Raw genomic sequence first — 16,086 nt, 5'->3', positions numbered from 1 at the left:
TTGTATTATAATATAACATGTATCAACGTTTGGCACAAAATTGGTATGCTGAACATATTGCCCCACCTAAATTAAACTGTGAAGCATTTTCTAACTTAGCTAGCTTTGTGATTTTTATTAAACACTATAATATTTATCCTAACTCATTATGGTACTTCCTTGGCCATAGATAGACCTTGAATAGGGAAGATCGGTTTTTAATTTTTTTTTCTCATGTGGCAAGGTATGAAATAGCCTATTTATATAAACGTGACAAGGAGTCTTTTAAAATGTGTTTCAACTTTAGATTTGTTTAAATTTTTAAAACGTGAATCGTTTGTATTAAAAAATATATTTTTAGTCAAGACGTAGACTTAGTCATTGGTACTTATCCAAAGAGAGGAAACTTCCATCTGAACTAGTACGAATAAAAAATTTCATTCCATGACATAAGTTGTACTTGAAAGGCTTAATGATTTATGAAAAATCTCCAGCGGTCTGCCTGAGCCCTCATTTAAACATACTGTGGTGTCAGAATTGTACTTTTAGTCCCTGAAGAATAATCGTAATACCTAGATAAATAAATGAATTTTGACTAATATTCACCTAAATGGAGGCCGCTGGACAAGTTTCTTTTTTTACAGAGGCAATAAGGCAATGATATGCTGTTGGGTTTCCATTTATACAAAATTCAGATTTAAAGAAAAGCAGGCTTCAAACATCTAATTGTAAAAGAAAAATTACAGCCAGTTTTTATACTTTGAATATACTGACTTACTTGTAACCACTATGATTCAAAACGTTTGACCCTGTAAATAGTGTACATTACTTTATATATTGTTATTTGTGTTATACAAAGTTGATGTGATTACAAAGTTTGTGTTATGAGATTAAATTTTTATCTATCTGAAATGTAAATTTGTCAAAAAATGTCTTTACTTGGCAAAGTAGTTCTAGATGAGAAGCCTCTAGATATTATTTCTAATAATTAAAGAATTTTCTTTTTCCTCAGTACTCTCAAAGTATAAATTTGTATTAAAAAAAAAAAAATTACGAAAACCCATGTTTTATTATTAATTTTATTATACATTGTTTCTATAATGTAGTATCCTTGAAACACCATTTTTATAAAATTATTACAGTAGAAAAGAATAATTATCTTCAAAAATAGATTATAGGATTTTTGCAATATAAATGCTTCTCACTGTACCTAAATTCTGGATTCACTTTGTTGTCATTCTTAAAACCATTAAATGGTGTTTCCAGTATGGTCTTTCCCTTTATATTTGAGCCACCATTATTTTTACCATCATTCTTTCCCTTAAGTTTATCAGTACAAAATATAACATACAATATACAGAACAGTAAAAATATAACAATTCAACATCTTACAAATTAACAATGCACGCAGAAGATTTATTCAACTTTAACCTCCTTGCACAATTTCAAGTGTATAAATACTTTGAAACGAAAATAAAATTAAAAAGGCCACACAATTCTGATAAGATGAGGTTGGTTTTATGCCTCAAGGAAGATTAGAGCTGTAGGCTTTGGCTCCAAGTTGGATTTTTTCGCTTCAACGACGAGGAACTCTATGTGTGGTTTGTCTCGTTGAGCAAACGATTCTGCAATAAGTCTTGCTACCTCTTGGTGATGCATCCCTGAGAGTAAGAAAATTACTTAATTTTTAAAAACAGCAATATTTAATCAAATATGAATAATCGTAAAAATAAAATAAAAAATGCGTACCCTCTACTTTATGCCCATCAACTTCCAAAATAAGTTGTCCGACTTGCAGACCTCCAGCATCATATGCTGCACCATTTTCCTAAAATTATAAAATTTATTTATTTGTCAAGTTACCAATTTGATCAACAAATCATACATTTATATTGATTATTCTCGGCAAGGGGTGCCTTGTATTTGCACCTCCTTCGATAGCAATTCCCAGTAGGGGTTTTGTTTTCTTAACAATTATCCTCAGATTTCCAGCTTCATCGGGGATTACCTGCAGATCAAATTGAGCTTGAGACTATCTACTACAAGGCAAAAAACAAAATTAAATTAAAATTTACCTGTGCTTGCTGTTGGTCATTTTGAGAATGCACTAAATTAGAGGAATCATCTCGCTCCTGTGAGTTCAGCTGGTCATCACCAGATCTGCCAAAATCCTATACACATATAGCTTAAAAGCATTGGCTCTAAGTAGTCATTTTTTGTTCTTCTAAGCTTAACAATAGCTATTAGTTTTTTTGAGTAGAAACCAAAACAACAACTTCATTTGCTTAGTGCTTTATGTGCTTTTATATTATAAAGAGAAAATATTTTAAGAATAAAAGTAACTAGAAACGTGCATATAAATTAAAAGAAAACAAATATTGAGAAAAAATGTTAAAAAATTTCAGAAGGTATTAAAATTGTTCGTCACTATTTTTGAAAGTTGTACACCTCATTTGCTTTAAAGTAACCGAAGTGCATAAATATCAATAGATATTTTTGTCAACATTGGTACCAAGTTAAGAAACCTAATGAAAGCTAATGAGTTTTGGTGTTATTTTGAAGAAATCTCTTCTTTGGTATTCCTTTATTGCATCGCATAAAAATCCATTAATATATTTTCTTTTATAATCATTGAACACATGCATTTTGTATAACATGACAGCATATTTGTGTTAAATTTATTGTTTAAAGTGTTACATGTATCGACTACTAGATATATAAAACCAATGCCCATTTTTACTCTATCTTGGTATGGTCTGAATGAAAAAAAAAAAAAAAAAATCAACTTTATTTCCAAGCTTTTGACCTATTTTGTCATAACCAGAGCGAAACAGTCTTAAAGATGCCAATTTGTCTTTAATCTTTAAGATAATTTTGCCCTGATGATGACTTTAAAATAGGTCGAAAGCTTGAAAGACAATTGAATTTTTTTTCATCCAGACCGTACAAAGATCAAGATTATCCATAAATTTATTGTGTTGTATATTCCCAAAGCCTATATAAAGCTTCACACTTTTCACACCAAAGCAAATAAAAAAAGCAGTATAACAAATTTTTTATGGACAAAAGTGATTCAACTCTCTCAATTGAAGGATTTTTATATTACAAAATTATAATTATATAAATATAAACATAAACATGTTTTCAAAGCATTGCCAAACCCACAATGAAGTTATGGTGCATAATTAGTAATTTTTTAGTTTATAAGTTATGTTATGACACAATATCATCAATTATTGGTATTTTATTTAAAAAATTTTTTTTCTTTTCGAAATAGAAACACATGATAAATTATGCACAAATCTTAAGTTAAGAATACAATTACGTTAAATTTATTTAAAAAATTAATTGAACTAATTCTTGTTGCTTTTATCCAATGCATTGAAAATCTTTATTCCCTCATTTAAAATTCTTAGTGGATTTTTTTTTTAAAGTTCATTTCCTCATTGTGCTGTGTTGTGAAAATTGTAGCTTATAAAACCATGCCCATTAGTTTATTATTTATTGATTCATGAGCACCTTTTACTTACATATATAATTTTTTTGCAAATGAGGCGTGAAAAGTTAGATATTTATCAAACCACAGTGTGAACCCCCCCTGACAGTCAAAAAATGTTTTAGTTTTACAAACGTGTCTTTTGTGTGTAGAACGCTTACAATATAAATGAAGGTGTTGTTTTGTGTATTGTACATTTTTGCTAACGTGGAGTATATCTACACTCTAAACTAAATTTGAGTGCTGTCGCATGCGGTCTACTCTACAGATGTGAAATACTGTAGTAAGGTATGGCATACGACATGCTTGGCTATCATGCAAATCTAAAGAGAGATTCCAATGTGAAACTATTGTGGGGGATGAAACGGACTTACTACTAAAGGGTTGCCCCAATACCAGGACTTCACTCTCTGCGTCCAACCTCCTAGCTGAGACTTGAGACCGCCTAAGTATCCACACTGAAACCAATTTTACCCAAACTGCTACTACTGATGCACACTTTGATTTTGAAAAACAAATTCTAAATATTCCATCGAGGGGTTTCTGAGTGTGTTTCAATTACTAATGTGAAAAAAGAAAAATTAGATTATATAAATATAAAAATATCAAGCAAAATGAAAAGAAGATTTTGATTTTATAAATGTAAATATTAATTTTGCTTAATAAAGTTAAAAAACAAAAACATAAAAACAACCAATTATTCAACAAAGTAAAGAATACAAATCAGACCTTTGGAAATTAAGTTTAAAAAAAATTAAATCAATTCTACATTTTATTTTACCTTTCAATTGGCTATGACTCATAACTTTGTAACATTTTAGGTCAAAAGAGCATGGAATTGGATCCATTTTCTTCTGTAGGTTGAAGCTAATAAATAAATTTTTATCCTGTTATGTTAATATTAGCAGTGGAGAAGGGGAAGGCATTGACCTCTTGTGTTATGGCCGAGCCACAACAAAGTTCCAGTGTGACAAAGAAAGGTGAGTGTCAATTCTATTCAAATAGTGAAACTTGTTCAATATTTCTGTTTTAATCGATCAATTTTGAAACAAAGAATATTAAACGGACAAAGGCAATCAACTTAAAAAAAAGAAAGAGCCATGAACTTGAAATTCAAAACATGACCTACTTTTTCCCTCCCAAAACGTTATGATTAAAATTTGATTCAAGGAGAAAAACTGGAGGAAATCGGCCGGCTGCAAATACCAAGGGCCAAATTGAAGAGTGGGAACAGTGTCGTCGAAGATATGCTATCGGAAGAGAGAACTAATCGCAACCTACATTTGGACACCTCGGATTTTTCAAAATCCTACCGCATCTACACTCACAAGTGAATGCCGGCTAGCCGGGCAGGGTCCAGGGAGTGAAAAAAAACATCAGCCAGACTTATTTACTACAGTACTGCACATCGCAGGTCACTGCACGCCTTGCAACACCTAGAGCTAAATCCGTTATCTGCAGTACGATATGCTTCTACAGACACTCAAGCACTCTATTAATTTGTTTTACCACTGAAATCTAAACTACATTTCTTTGTAACCATTTAACCATAATGTGAACTTTTTTAACTAGAACCCAAAAGAAGTTAAGTAAAAAGTATATAGTATAAAAAAAGAACTAATAATGTCTATATTTAAAATTTAACTTACAATTACATTTATAATTGAATCTCCTGACTGCAGTAACTAATTAATTACACATGGTAGTGACTACATCTATAGTTTTAAATATAACTAAACTAATTAAATTTACAAAATTATATTTTTATTTTCATTATTATTTATAGTCAGAGTTTTTACTTTGTTTATTGTTACTTTTCCTCAAGAAGGCAATAGCTGGTGACTAGCGAATTTACAAACTCAAAATTTATGTTATCTCACTATTTGTATATAACAGTTATATTTTATAATAACAACTATTAATGCTGCAAAATAAACACAGTTTTGATAAACTTACTTTTTAATTTATGTAAGATTGCCTTCTCAAAGCAAGAGTAATTATATTGTTTAAGTAATGTAACGTACTTACCATATTGGCATCATAGTTATTATTATCATGACCCTGAGAACCTCCAGTATCCTGGAAAAAAAGCATTTTTTTAAATACAAACATTTTCCAATAAAAAAAGAAATCAAAATATTTTTATAGACAATAAACGCTTTTATTAACTATCTACACATTTAACTGCAATTAACAGTGTATTAAGGAAAATGCAGGTGTTTTACATAGGCATTATTAAAAAAAAAAATTAAGCAGTTATACTTGAAACGACATCTATAGACTAAAAATCAATTTTTTACAATGTTCCCAGTGCATTAAAGGTACGATGTTTCTTCTAATTTTAATAAAAATTAAAATTTGGATAATTTAACTAGACGCAATTTTTCCAAGTTTTAATTATAGCAATTACTCTGCAAAGTAATTTTTATCATTGGCTGTTTCAAACTGGGAAATTTTTACATTATAGGCCACAAATGCTGTACAAGAATTTAAAACTTAAATTATATTTTTTTAAATCATGAAGCACAGAAGCAAATGCAAATAGAACTTAGTAGCGATCAGCTTGCCTTTTTTAAAACTTTTTTCTATGGCAGCCTGAAACGCTAGGTGCATATGCAACAACCATCAAGCATATTTACAACACTCTTTAGAGCGATAAATAATCAATTACTATGTCAATTTTGAAAATTCTCAATGAGTGTTACTTTAAAAAATTATAAAGCTTTAAATTTGTACGAAAGTGTTTTCACTATTGATCACTTTTATTTGTATTCTTAAAAAAAAATTATGATATGATGGTAATCAAGAACATAGTCTGTCTAACAACAATAGTTATGGGAAAAACAATAAATAGAAAGTTGATAGTGCGTGTAGGACTGCGAGTCAGTGAACATATGTTAATCCACCATTGGATCACTTAATGTGCCCGTCTCCACTCGAGAGTGTAAGCAGTTCCTCACTGAAGATGGCACAATGCTTGAAACCCACCAAATTTGGTGGACCCAGTAAGTTTGTTTCAAACAGCAAGTTTGTCTAATACTAATAAAACTGAAGAAAATATACTAATGCCATGTAGAAAAGAAAAGTATTGTCATTTATAAATGAGTGGCTTGAATTGACAAAAAAATAGAAAAATTTTAATAAATTTTGTCATGTCAATTAATGTATGTTTTGAAAGTGTTTCATACTATTGTTTCATATGTGTTATTCATTCAACCATGTTTTTCCTTAACTGCCGTGAAAAAGGTGCAAAATTATTCATAAAACAAACTTAATAATGTGAACACTAAATATTCTATTGCTATAATTTAGCTATTAATTGTTTAATTATTTTTGTATAAGTCCTACATTTCTTGCAATATACATGCATTTTGTATTTCATGTGTGTTTTGTGTGCAACAAAATATACCAACTGGAATGAAGTCATCGTACTGTATCTTCAATGCTGAATCAAACCCAAACACATGCTATCTGTTATGACTCAATGGCCCAAAACTTTTATTCTTGTAAATTCTTGATAGGATAGACCAACAATTTTAATTGTAAGGTTGACCTCAACCTCGATTATTAAATCATTACAACTAACTTTTTTTTATTATTATGCTTTTTTAAATATATATACAAATATGGTTAACATGTATCGATTCAGAATTGTAGGAAATGTTTTATTGGGGGGGGGGGAGAAAGAAAAGGTAATAATTATATTATACATTTGTTGAATTTATTTTTTTTGTGAAACAAATATTATGATTTTCAAGTTACCAAGTTTCAAGTTTAATTAATTATTAGTTAAAAAAATATTTTAAAAAGTTTATGGAAGGAATGGTGATGCTATTTTGATTAAGGGACAGATAATTGCCCAAATTTTTATAATCAACATTTAATAATTTCCAAAATTGACATAGTAATTTTTTTATCCTGAAAATTAACCTAAGGATTTTGATAGGGCATTTGTAGTACCACCATTTTTTAATTTTTTTTTTTTTTGCAAAAAGCTTTCATATACAACAATAAATAAGGCAATATATTTGTTATATTAGAACAGCAACAGTGCATCATGAATCCCCTGCTATTAGCTGGCTAAGTTTGTCAAGATGTCACAACAATTGAAAATAACAGGGATAGATAAGGAAGAACATGTGAAAAAATTGATAAACTACTAGCGGTTTTACCTGCTCTTTGTTGCTGATGTGTTGGGTTGAAGATTTGAAACTCGGGGACACACGATCGTTCCTGTCAAGACATAACAAATAAACAACCCTAATAGTCGATTTTGTGTATTTACTCTAAAATCAGTCACAGATTAATTATTCATTATTGCTGTGTTGTGAAGGAAACTCTATTTCTCGTATTCGTTTAAAAAATAAATAAATAAAATGCATATAAAAAAGAAGTCTAATGTTCCTATGTTATTTAAGGATTTTATGAAATTTACTAGAGGATTTAAGTCTTATAAAGGCAAAACTATCAATGAAGCAGAAGGAAGTTTCCTAAAGCAAAGTTGGATTTTTCAAAAAAAAAATATTGTTAAACAACTTAGCAAAACATTTTGCAAATAAAATGTTAGAAGAACATTTGCCTTATTTTTATATTTTCACATCTTTACTTATAATTATGTCTATGATTGTTTATTATCATTCTTAAACTTTCTAATCGGTATCAAATATTGATATTTTAGATGCTTTATTCTTAAGGGATTGCTTTTTTGAGCAAAAACCAGTTAACTAATATTGAACATCAACAATTTTGAAAAAAACTTAAAATGGAAATGATAAGATTGGTCAAATAGAAGTAAATAATTTTCATTTCCTTTTTGTTGCCTTTTGCTATAATACTGATCAATTTATAAACCATTATCACTTCATTGATCTGACTGATAATTTATAATTTATAGAAATACAAATTTTTCATCTGAATAATGGAATAAATAATGGAAAGAAGGAGTAATGCAGTATATGTTGTGTACATAACAATGTAAAATTTGTACATTTCAAATTCAGCAATTGGTAGAATTAAATTCACTAATTTCGTGGTCAGCTTAACCAATTAATACATTACAATTAATTAAGGTTTTTAGTTGAGATGAAAGTTAACTAAACTAACTTCCTATCTCCCAAAGGAGGGAAAACTCATAAGGTGGGGTTGAGATAGGAAGTTGATGTCCGAGTGGTTCGAGGTCACGATAGCTCAAGTAGTAGAGCAGCAGCGTATCTAGCCGAAGATCGTGGGTTCGAATCCCGCTCGTGCCATTAACTTTTTTTCATCTCAACTAAAAACTTTAATTAATTGTAATTGGTAGAATTTTATGACAACTGATGTGGTTGCTAAAACACAAATGTGAAACAAAAAATTTTATTTCACCTCATTTTTATGATCAATGAATAGGAGAATATATGTTACATAAGACAATATGTAATTAATTAGTGCTTCTCAAGTCCTATAGTGTTAATTTTTGTTGTCTTGTACCATCTTGTAGACATTAATTAAAATTTGATTAGATATTAATCCAGATAGCTCAATTTTGACAGACCCTTCCAAGTAAATATAGACAGTAGAGACATTTGGAAGAAAAGTGACCCTAAGTTTCAAGAAGGGGCCCAAATTTGGTATACAGATGGATTGAAGATCGAATAGGAGTAAGCATAGGGGTAAAAGGGGCGAACTTCACCCTGGTGAAGCCTCTTGGACCTCAACAATTTTCCAAGCTGAAGTCCATGCAATTCAACTCTGTGCACTGGAATTAATAAAGAAAAATATGAAAGGTGCACAGATATACATACTCTCAGACAGCCAAGCAGCCATAAAGGCACTAAATACGTCGTTCAACTCCAAACTTATCTTAGAATGCCTAAACTGCCTAATGACTCTGGGAAAGCAAAACAAGATTACTTTATATTCCCAGATATGAAGGCACAGAAGGAAATGAACAGGCTGACTAATTAGTCAAAAAAGGGACCCTCTCACCCATGGGACTAGAACTAAATACTTCAGAGTGTGTAGTTAAGTGTGTAACTAGAAAAATGGATTGAGAAAGAAAATAAACGCTGGACAAACACTCCAGGTAGGCAAGCTAAGATTTATAAATATCTCAAAATGGAAGGCGAAAGAACTCTCTCTAAGCAGGCAGGATTCGAGGAAAATTTAGGCCTCTTTACCTGCCATTGCCCTTTTAACTATCACCTTAAGAAGATGGCTGAGTCTTCTGCATAAACCCCCCAAAAAACCCTTAAAACCATTAAATCCAAATTTATTCTACTGTTTCAAATATTTTCTTTGTATTCTCTTAAATTTCAATTACAAATAAATTTAAAAAAAGAGATTAAAATGTCCTAATATGGATAAAATGGTTTATATAATATATGACCAACTGTATTTGCTGTCATTTATCAAATTGCAGTAAACATCAGCTAGCTTTTAAAACATGCACCACATTTTTTAAGATGTGTTTTTATTGTGATATCCTGGTAGGAACATATTTCCAAAGATCTCACCCTTAGTAAATCTTTAATTACAACGCTAGTTTGAAAAATTCAATCCTTAATCTTTTTGAACTAGAACATGACTTCTTTTATAGGCTGTTTATTTAATGTACATTATAACAGTAAAATATTAAAATTAGGAACAGAATATAGTAATTTATTCCCTAGCCAATGGAAATAATTCATTTACCTATTAAATTTAATAAAATGTAATGATTAGTTCAATTAATTATTCTTGTTATCTAAAGCCTTGGTTGAGATGAAAAAATTAGTGTCATGAGCGGAACATTAACTTTTCCAAGGCCTCAGATAAAAAGAATAATTCATTACTACTTTGACTAGCAAATTAATAGAAAAGATTGGATTATGTTGTTCAATTTGTTTTTTCCTACTCACAGTAAGTTGTTTTAACGGTCCGGATTTCGAGCCTACAGCTCATCATCAGGTTGAAGGAGCTCTACAACCATGTCTCTCGATATGAATTGCAATACAAGAAGAATACTTAATTGACATAATTAATATGGTCAATTATCCAACTTATATGGATTAATAAAATGTGTTTTTATTATTTTTTGAAAGAAGATAAATAGCTGGAGTTTCCAGGTTTTTACAAAAGGTGGTGTTAGGACTTGGGCAACAGATTCTTTGTTTGTCACCCACCAAAAAATCCTCAACTTGATCCAAAATTCTGCCCCTCTAAAAATTATTCAACTTAAAAATTACTTTACCTATAAAAACTAAAAAATAAAATATTTAAAATGCCAAAAAATTACCCCAATATGTCTGGTTGCTTGTGGGGTATGCAGCCCTAGGCCTAGGTCTACTTGTGGATACAACAGTACAAAAGGATAATAAAGGCTTTGTTTTACCAACTTCGGTGCACAGCATTTCCTCTAGCAAATGAACCAGACATCTATTGCCAATTTGATTTGACTGTTTCCATTTTTCAACAGCTTTAAAATTTAATAGTTCTACATTTCAGTTTGATTTTCAATATGTAGTTACTATATAATCATCATCCTATAGTTCATGAGTTTGTAAATATTTAGCTACCATGTGAGGACAAGGGGTCAAACCCCTTTACAATACTAATATTTCTAAATTATTCACAATCGAAATTTACGTCTGGCAAATATGATTTAGACATTCTAACCACTTGGACACATGGTACCTTTAGAGAACTCTACTACTGTACTATTTATAGTTGATAGGATTTAAACAAATATTATCGTATTTTAACACTTACTTCTTTTTTTTAAATCAATTATCTTTTAAACTTTTGAGCAATTTACTTTTCCTAGTATGTACCTACTCATAAATCTAAGCAGGATTTTGGATACCAAGATTTGTAAGTTGTTATTAGTAAAATATCTTTTGTCTAGACTGCTTGTAAATTCAACAAAAGCTCATATAAAAAAAAAGTTTATCACACCAACAATAAAATTGGTTATTGTTATCTATTGTAAGATTTCTCCTTGAGGTTTGCAGTGTGAAGACCCTGCAGCTTGGTTATTTCTGCTAATTTTGGTCTGCCTATTCTAACTGTTTTATGTTAGTATGTTACATGTGTTTTTGGTTTTTTTAATAAGTTATGTGAAATGGCTAATCAAAAATGATTGGAAACAAATAAGGTAATGCAATAACTGTCAATCACTTAAACTTTTGCATTATATGTTTTCATTAAAAATAAATTAACAATTATTAATTGTACCAAACAATTCTAAACTGTTTTCCAAATTGAAATGTATAATTAGTCGATTAATTTTGTTAATGGTTGAATAAAAATAATGGTTTGCTTTAGGAAACAATTTTGGGCTTATTGATCAATCAATCTAATTATTGAGAAAGGGTCACATCACTCTTTTAAAAATGTGGCTGACGTTCAAACATTTTTAATGGGGACAAAGTAAATGAAAGTAAATTTTAAACAAACACCTAGCGAATGAGAGTATACATTCAATTAAAGTAACTACATTAAATAGATGCCACATCAAGTTATGTAAACTAGTACGATAGGCATGCTACACGATTTTATTTTTCTGTAAATAAATTGAGAAAATGTTTAAGTAAACTATTAAGTAATAATATTAACTATTAACATGCCCACAAAATTTTCACATTTTTGCCCAAAATGTTTTTACCAACTCACTCATATGAACAGTTTTGCCTCAGAGAAAACTAAAATGAGAGTGTATTTTTAGTTTGGAATGATAATGAAAAAAAAAAAAATTAAAAAAGAGGACAGTTTAAATAACGAAAAAGACACAAAGGTTAAATGAATAAAGCAATATAATAATTGTTCTAACTGAACTATAGGAAGAAATAAGGATAGAAGGCATTATAGGATTTACCTAATAGAACGGCTGTTCTGTGAGTCTAAAGGGCCGAGACCCACTCCTGAGTCCTCAGAAGGTGTTCTCAAATCTTCAGTGTTACCCCTCCACCCATCGCAATCAAGCTGAACATATACCATACACACAAAGCCTATACTTCCAATTGTTTCATCAAGGATAAAATTAAATGGTATGGAATTTTTGTACTAAATTAAAAAGAAAAAACTAAGAAAGTTTGAGTGTGGAAAAAGTGAACGTTCACTAAGAGAAATAGTAAGTTCAGATTTTTAATTATTTATTCAAAAGTGCTCTTTCTCAACAAAGTGTGTAATTAACGAGAATCAAGATGTGAGAAGGAAAATATAGACATAAGTGAAAAAGTAAAATGCAGCATACTCATGTATTTTTCTCGTACAAACAAGAAGGAGAAATGTTAAAACTTTAACTCTGACAAAATTAATAATTAATGAAATTAAAAGTAGTAAAAGATCAAAAAAATTGTTTATACTATTTATTCTCATTTTGAGTTAGAATATTGCCTACAATGTGAATCATGAAACAGAGGTTGTAGCCCCCAATTTGTTAAAGATTACCAATGAAAAAGTCTTTGTGGAGCAAAGAGAATTTGAATTTCAGCAAATTATGAAAACAGTGTAGCAGATAAAAATGATTAATACACTTCTTTAAAAAGAATTTACTTGCATTATTGCCAAACCCATGTAAAGCTTTTGATTAGTTGTTTCAGATAAATGAGGCAAACAATATGTTCAGTTTTTACTAGTTGTATATTTGTGTTACTTAAATCTGTGAAAGTTGAAACATCAGTTTTTGTAAAAATATAATTACAGACCATAATTGATCATTAATGACCATAATTTCACGTATAGTTTGTTTCATTTGTTACACTTCTCTTGATACAAAGAAGTGTATTCTGTGTATAATTCAATGAAAATTAATTGAAAATTTTTGTTGTTTTATAACTAGTCAACATCCTTTACTCAAAGGTTGCTGATAATTTTGAAAGAAAGATTTCATGCTATACTAGGTGCAAAACTAATTTCTGCTAACAACTTTTACAGGGAAAATTTTTTAAATTTAAAATTAAACAAACTTGAAGAGCCCTTTAACAGCATTAGCATGACTTTTTCTATATCAGGGGATTGTTGTTTTAAAAATCTCAGATAGCTGAAGTCAGTTTAACCCAATAAACACGTGGCATTTTTGTACAGATTTACAAAATTTCAATTTTTTTTTTTAAATTAAAAAAACAAAAAATATTTTTTATAGTACACATTGCAAGTTTTGGGTGGCATACCTACTTTTTTTGTTCCCTTTCGTCCTTTCTTACCACCGGGCTATTGCCACAGTTATGTACTAATTCTTCCAGAATATTTAAAAATTTTAAACATGGGTATAAGTAATATTCAGACAATTAAAAATATAGAAAGAAAAACAAAATATTTTCAAAGTAAATTGTCTCAATTCACTAAACTTCTTAACAATACTGAATATTTAAAATATTTTACTCGCACAATGTTCAACTGTTTATTTTACATCAGACCAGTTGTACATTACTTACATAAACGTACATGACATTGGTAATTAAAGTTACAGCCTTTTCAAATTTTATTACATTTCATAATTTTTCTGTTAAAAATTAATTTGATCTGACAAATTAATCTGATTAAAATATTAAACGAGTCATTTTTTACAATTTTAAAAGCAATTATTTGCAAAACTTTTACTAATCTTTGTTGCATATCCATGAATAAGTTTCAATACCATCCTTGTTAAATATCATAATTTTACTTGAATTTAAAGGATTTGAAGACAACAAGCAGCTTTATAAAGTGAGATGTACTAAGTGTAATAATAATTATAAAGAGAATTTATTCATTTTATTTTACAAATCATTATCGATTTAATTATGCCATGATGTTAGCTGCTCTTATATTTACAGCTCTTATTATTTACTATTAGAACAATAAATTTTGGTAAAAACGATTTTATTCTATTGTTTAAAATATAATTACAAACAGTTTTAGATGGAAAGTAGGAAATGTAAACATAAAATATAATTTAGTTAGTAATGACCTCTGAATCATGATAACACTACCTCTATTTATTTTATTTTTGGTATAGTCTTTATGTGCAAAAAATACATTAACAAAAAAAAGGCTTTGTGATTAGAAAATATGAAATTAAATAAGTAGAAAAAATGTGCAAATTAATGTGCAAACTTAAATTATGGGACAAGAAAAATAGCATTAGCTGCAATTATTTCAAACCTGACCTTAAAATAAAAGACATGCAATTTTTTAAATTTAAGTAGTTATTAAACGTTTTGTCTACGAGTGTAAATTATGACCAAGCAGTTGTCAGCAGATATATTCAAAATATTTTTAAAGTATTAAAGCATTTAATCGAAAAACTTATATATGTCTATGCAGCAAATGCTAAGAAAAATTATTAAATCAATATGTTTATTCTTGTCACTAAATAAACAAAAAAAAATGTATAAAATTGAAAAAGAAATGTGGATTTCAATAGATTCATAGCTCTATAGTTATTTGTTGGTTGGATCACAAATTATTGAATAACAACTGATGAACAAAACACATTGTTCCCAAAATTGAACTATTTCATAATTAATTAATCGTCAAGTATAAATTCTTTGACAATGATTAGTATCGAAAATCTTATTTTTCAAAGTTTTTTCTAGACTGTACTAATGCAATTTACAAGCTTAATTCCTTACAATTAATTGAAATTCTAAATCTATTTATGTATTTAATTGCATTTAATCTAGGATATTTTGAGGCACAAATAATCAAATCCCTTTACCCTTAGTAAAGTGATTAAATGTTAAAGATTTGTACTTATTTATATTGTGTTTAAAAATAATTTTTAAGGAAGTTTTATTAAAAATTCAAGTTGTTAATTTTCTCTTTCGTTTGTTTTAACCTGTGTCTATTTACTGGAAATTGTTTAAGAAAATGATATATTTTTGGTTTTACAACTTTGTTAGTAAAATGTCTAAAAGTGCTAAAAGTCAATCATCATCTGTAAATGTGGTCCAATAATGGGACTTACTTTATCAATAAAGAAATGACAAAATCAAATGTAGTTTTGTATTAATGAAGAATGTATCTTTTTATCATTTTATTTTTAAAATAACAGTTTACAATTAACAGTAATTTGAAGGAATCAAACAAATTTTTTCCAATGACTTCAAATTCATAATCTCTTACCTTAAAATGGAGAGATGATGGGTAGGAAATAAATTGTTTTTTCCACAATAGGTATTTATTTCATTAGACGCGTTTTGGTCTAATATAGACCATCTTCAGTGACTCTTTTTTATATAAAGTGGTTTGACAATTTTTTTACATTGTTTTTACATACATTAATGGTCTATATTAGACTGAAAAGCATCTGAAGAAATAAATGGCTATTGTGGAAAAGACAATTTATTTCCTACCCATCATTTTATTATGGAGTTCCACTAAATCAGGATGGACACTATCAAAAAATTAAAATGAAGAAATTACATGTCCATGCTGAATTTTTTAAAACCCATTGAAATACATATTTTGTTTATACCGTTAAAAAAGGTAAGTAAAACCTAAAGATAAAACTCGTCATTTAAATTGGTTTTATAAGGAGTGATATTAGTTTCCGTATAATCAACAAAACCTGTCTTAAATTTGTGTTGACACTTGTAGTATGTTTATAATAATTATTATTGTTTTAATTGATCAAATTATCAGTCAAAATCAATCATCTTCTTAACTGAAGA

The 16,086-nt window shown here is 28.9% G+C and overlaps 1 protein-coding gene across 8 annotated transcripts in view; it reads right to left on the bottom strand.

Annotated features, from left to right (window-relative positions):
• Nucleotides 1-201: 201 nt before the first annotated feature.
• Nucleotides 202-16,086, bottom strand: part of LOC106668773 (whirlin) — a 47,783-nt gene continuing 31,898 nt past the window's right edge. For 5 of the 8 annotated variants that reach the window (XM_014397841.2, XM_014397843.2, XM_014397842.2 and 2 more), the window contains exons 11-18: nucleotides 12,306-12,412; nucleotides 7,648-7,708; nucleotides 5,504-5,554; nucleotides 3,850-3,933; nucleotides 2,055-2,150; nucleotides 1,865-1,987; nucleotides 1,729-1,807; nucleotides 202-1,640 (exon numbers count right to left, since the gene is read on the bottom strand). In XM_014397841.2, the coding sequence (XP_014253327.1) occupies nucleotides 1,498-1,640; nucleotides 1,729-1,807; nucleotides 1,865-1,987; nucleotides 2,055-2,150; nucleotides 3,850-3,933; nucleotides 5,504-5,554; nucleotides 7,648-7,708; nucleotides 12,306-12,412 (744 nt within the window). In that variant the 3' untranslated portion in view covers nucleotides 202-1,497. The remainder of the gene's footprint in view (nucleotides 1,641-1,728; nucleotides 1,808-1,864; nucleotides 1,988-2,054; nucleotides 2,151-3,849; nucleotides 3,934-5,503; nucleotides 5,555-7,647; nucleotides 7,709-12,305; nucleotides 12,413-16,086) is intronic. The other 3 variants (XM_014397844.2, XM_014397845.2, XM_014397848.2) reach the window with 3 other exon arrangements.

This window comes from Cimex lectularius, unplaced genomic scaffold (genome assembly GCF_000648675.2).
Source record: "Cimex lectularius strain Harlan isolate CLEC.00 unplaced genomic scaffold, Clec_2.1 scaffold25, whole genome shotgun sequence".
In the NCBI taxonomy this organism is placed as follows: domain Eukaryota; kingdom Metazoa; phylum Arthropoda; class Insecta; order Hemiptera; family Cimicidae; genus Cimex; species Cimex lectularius.
The sequence above is the reverse complement of the archived record's forward strand: the minus strand, read 5'-3'. Positions and strand labels throughout refer to the sequence as shown.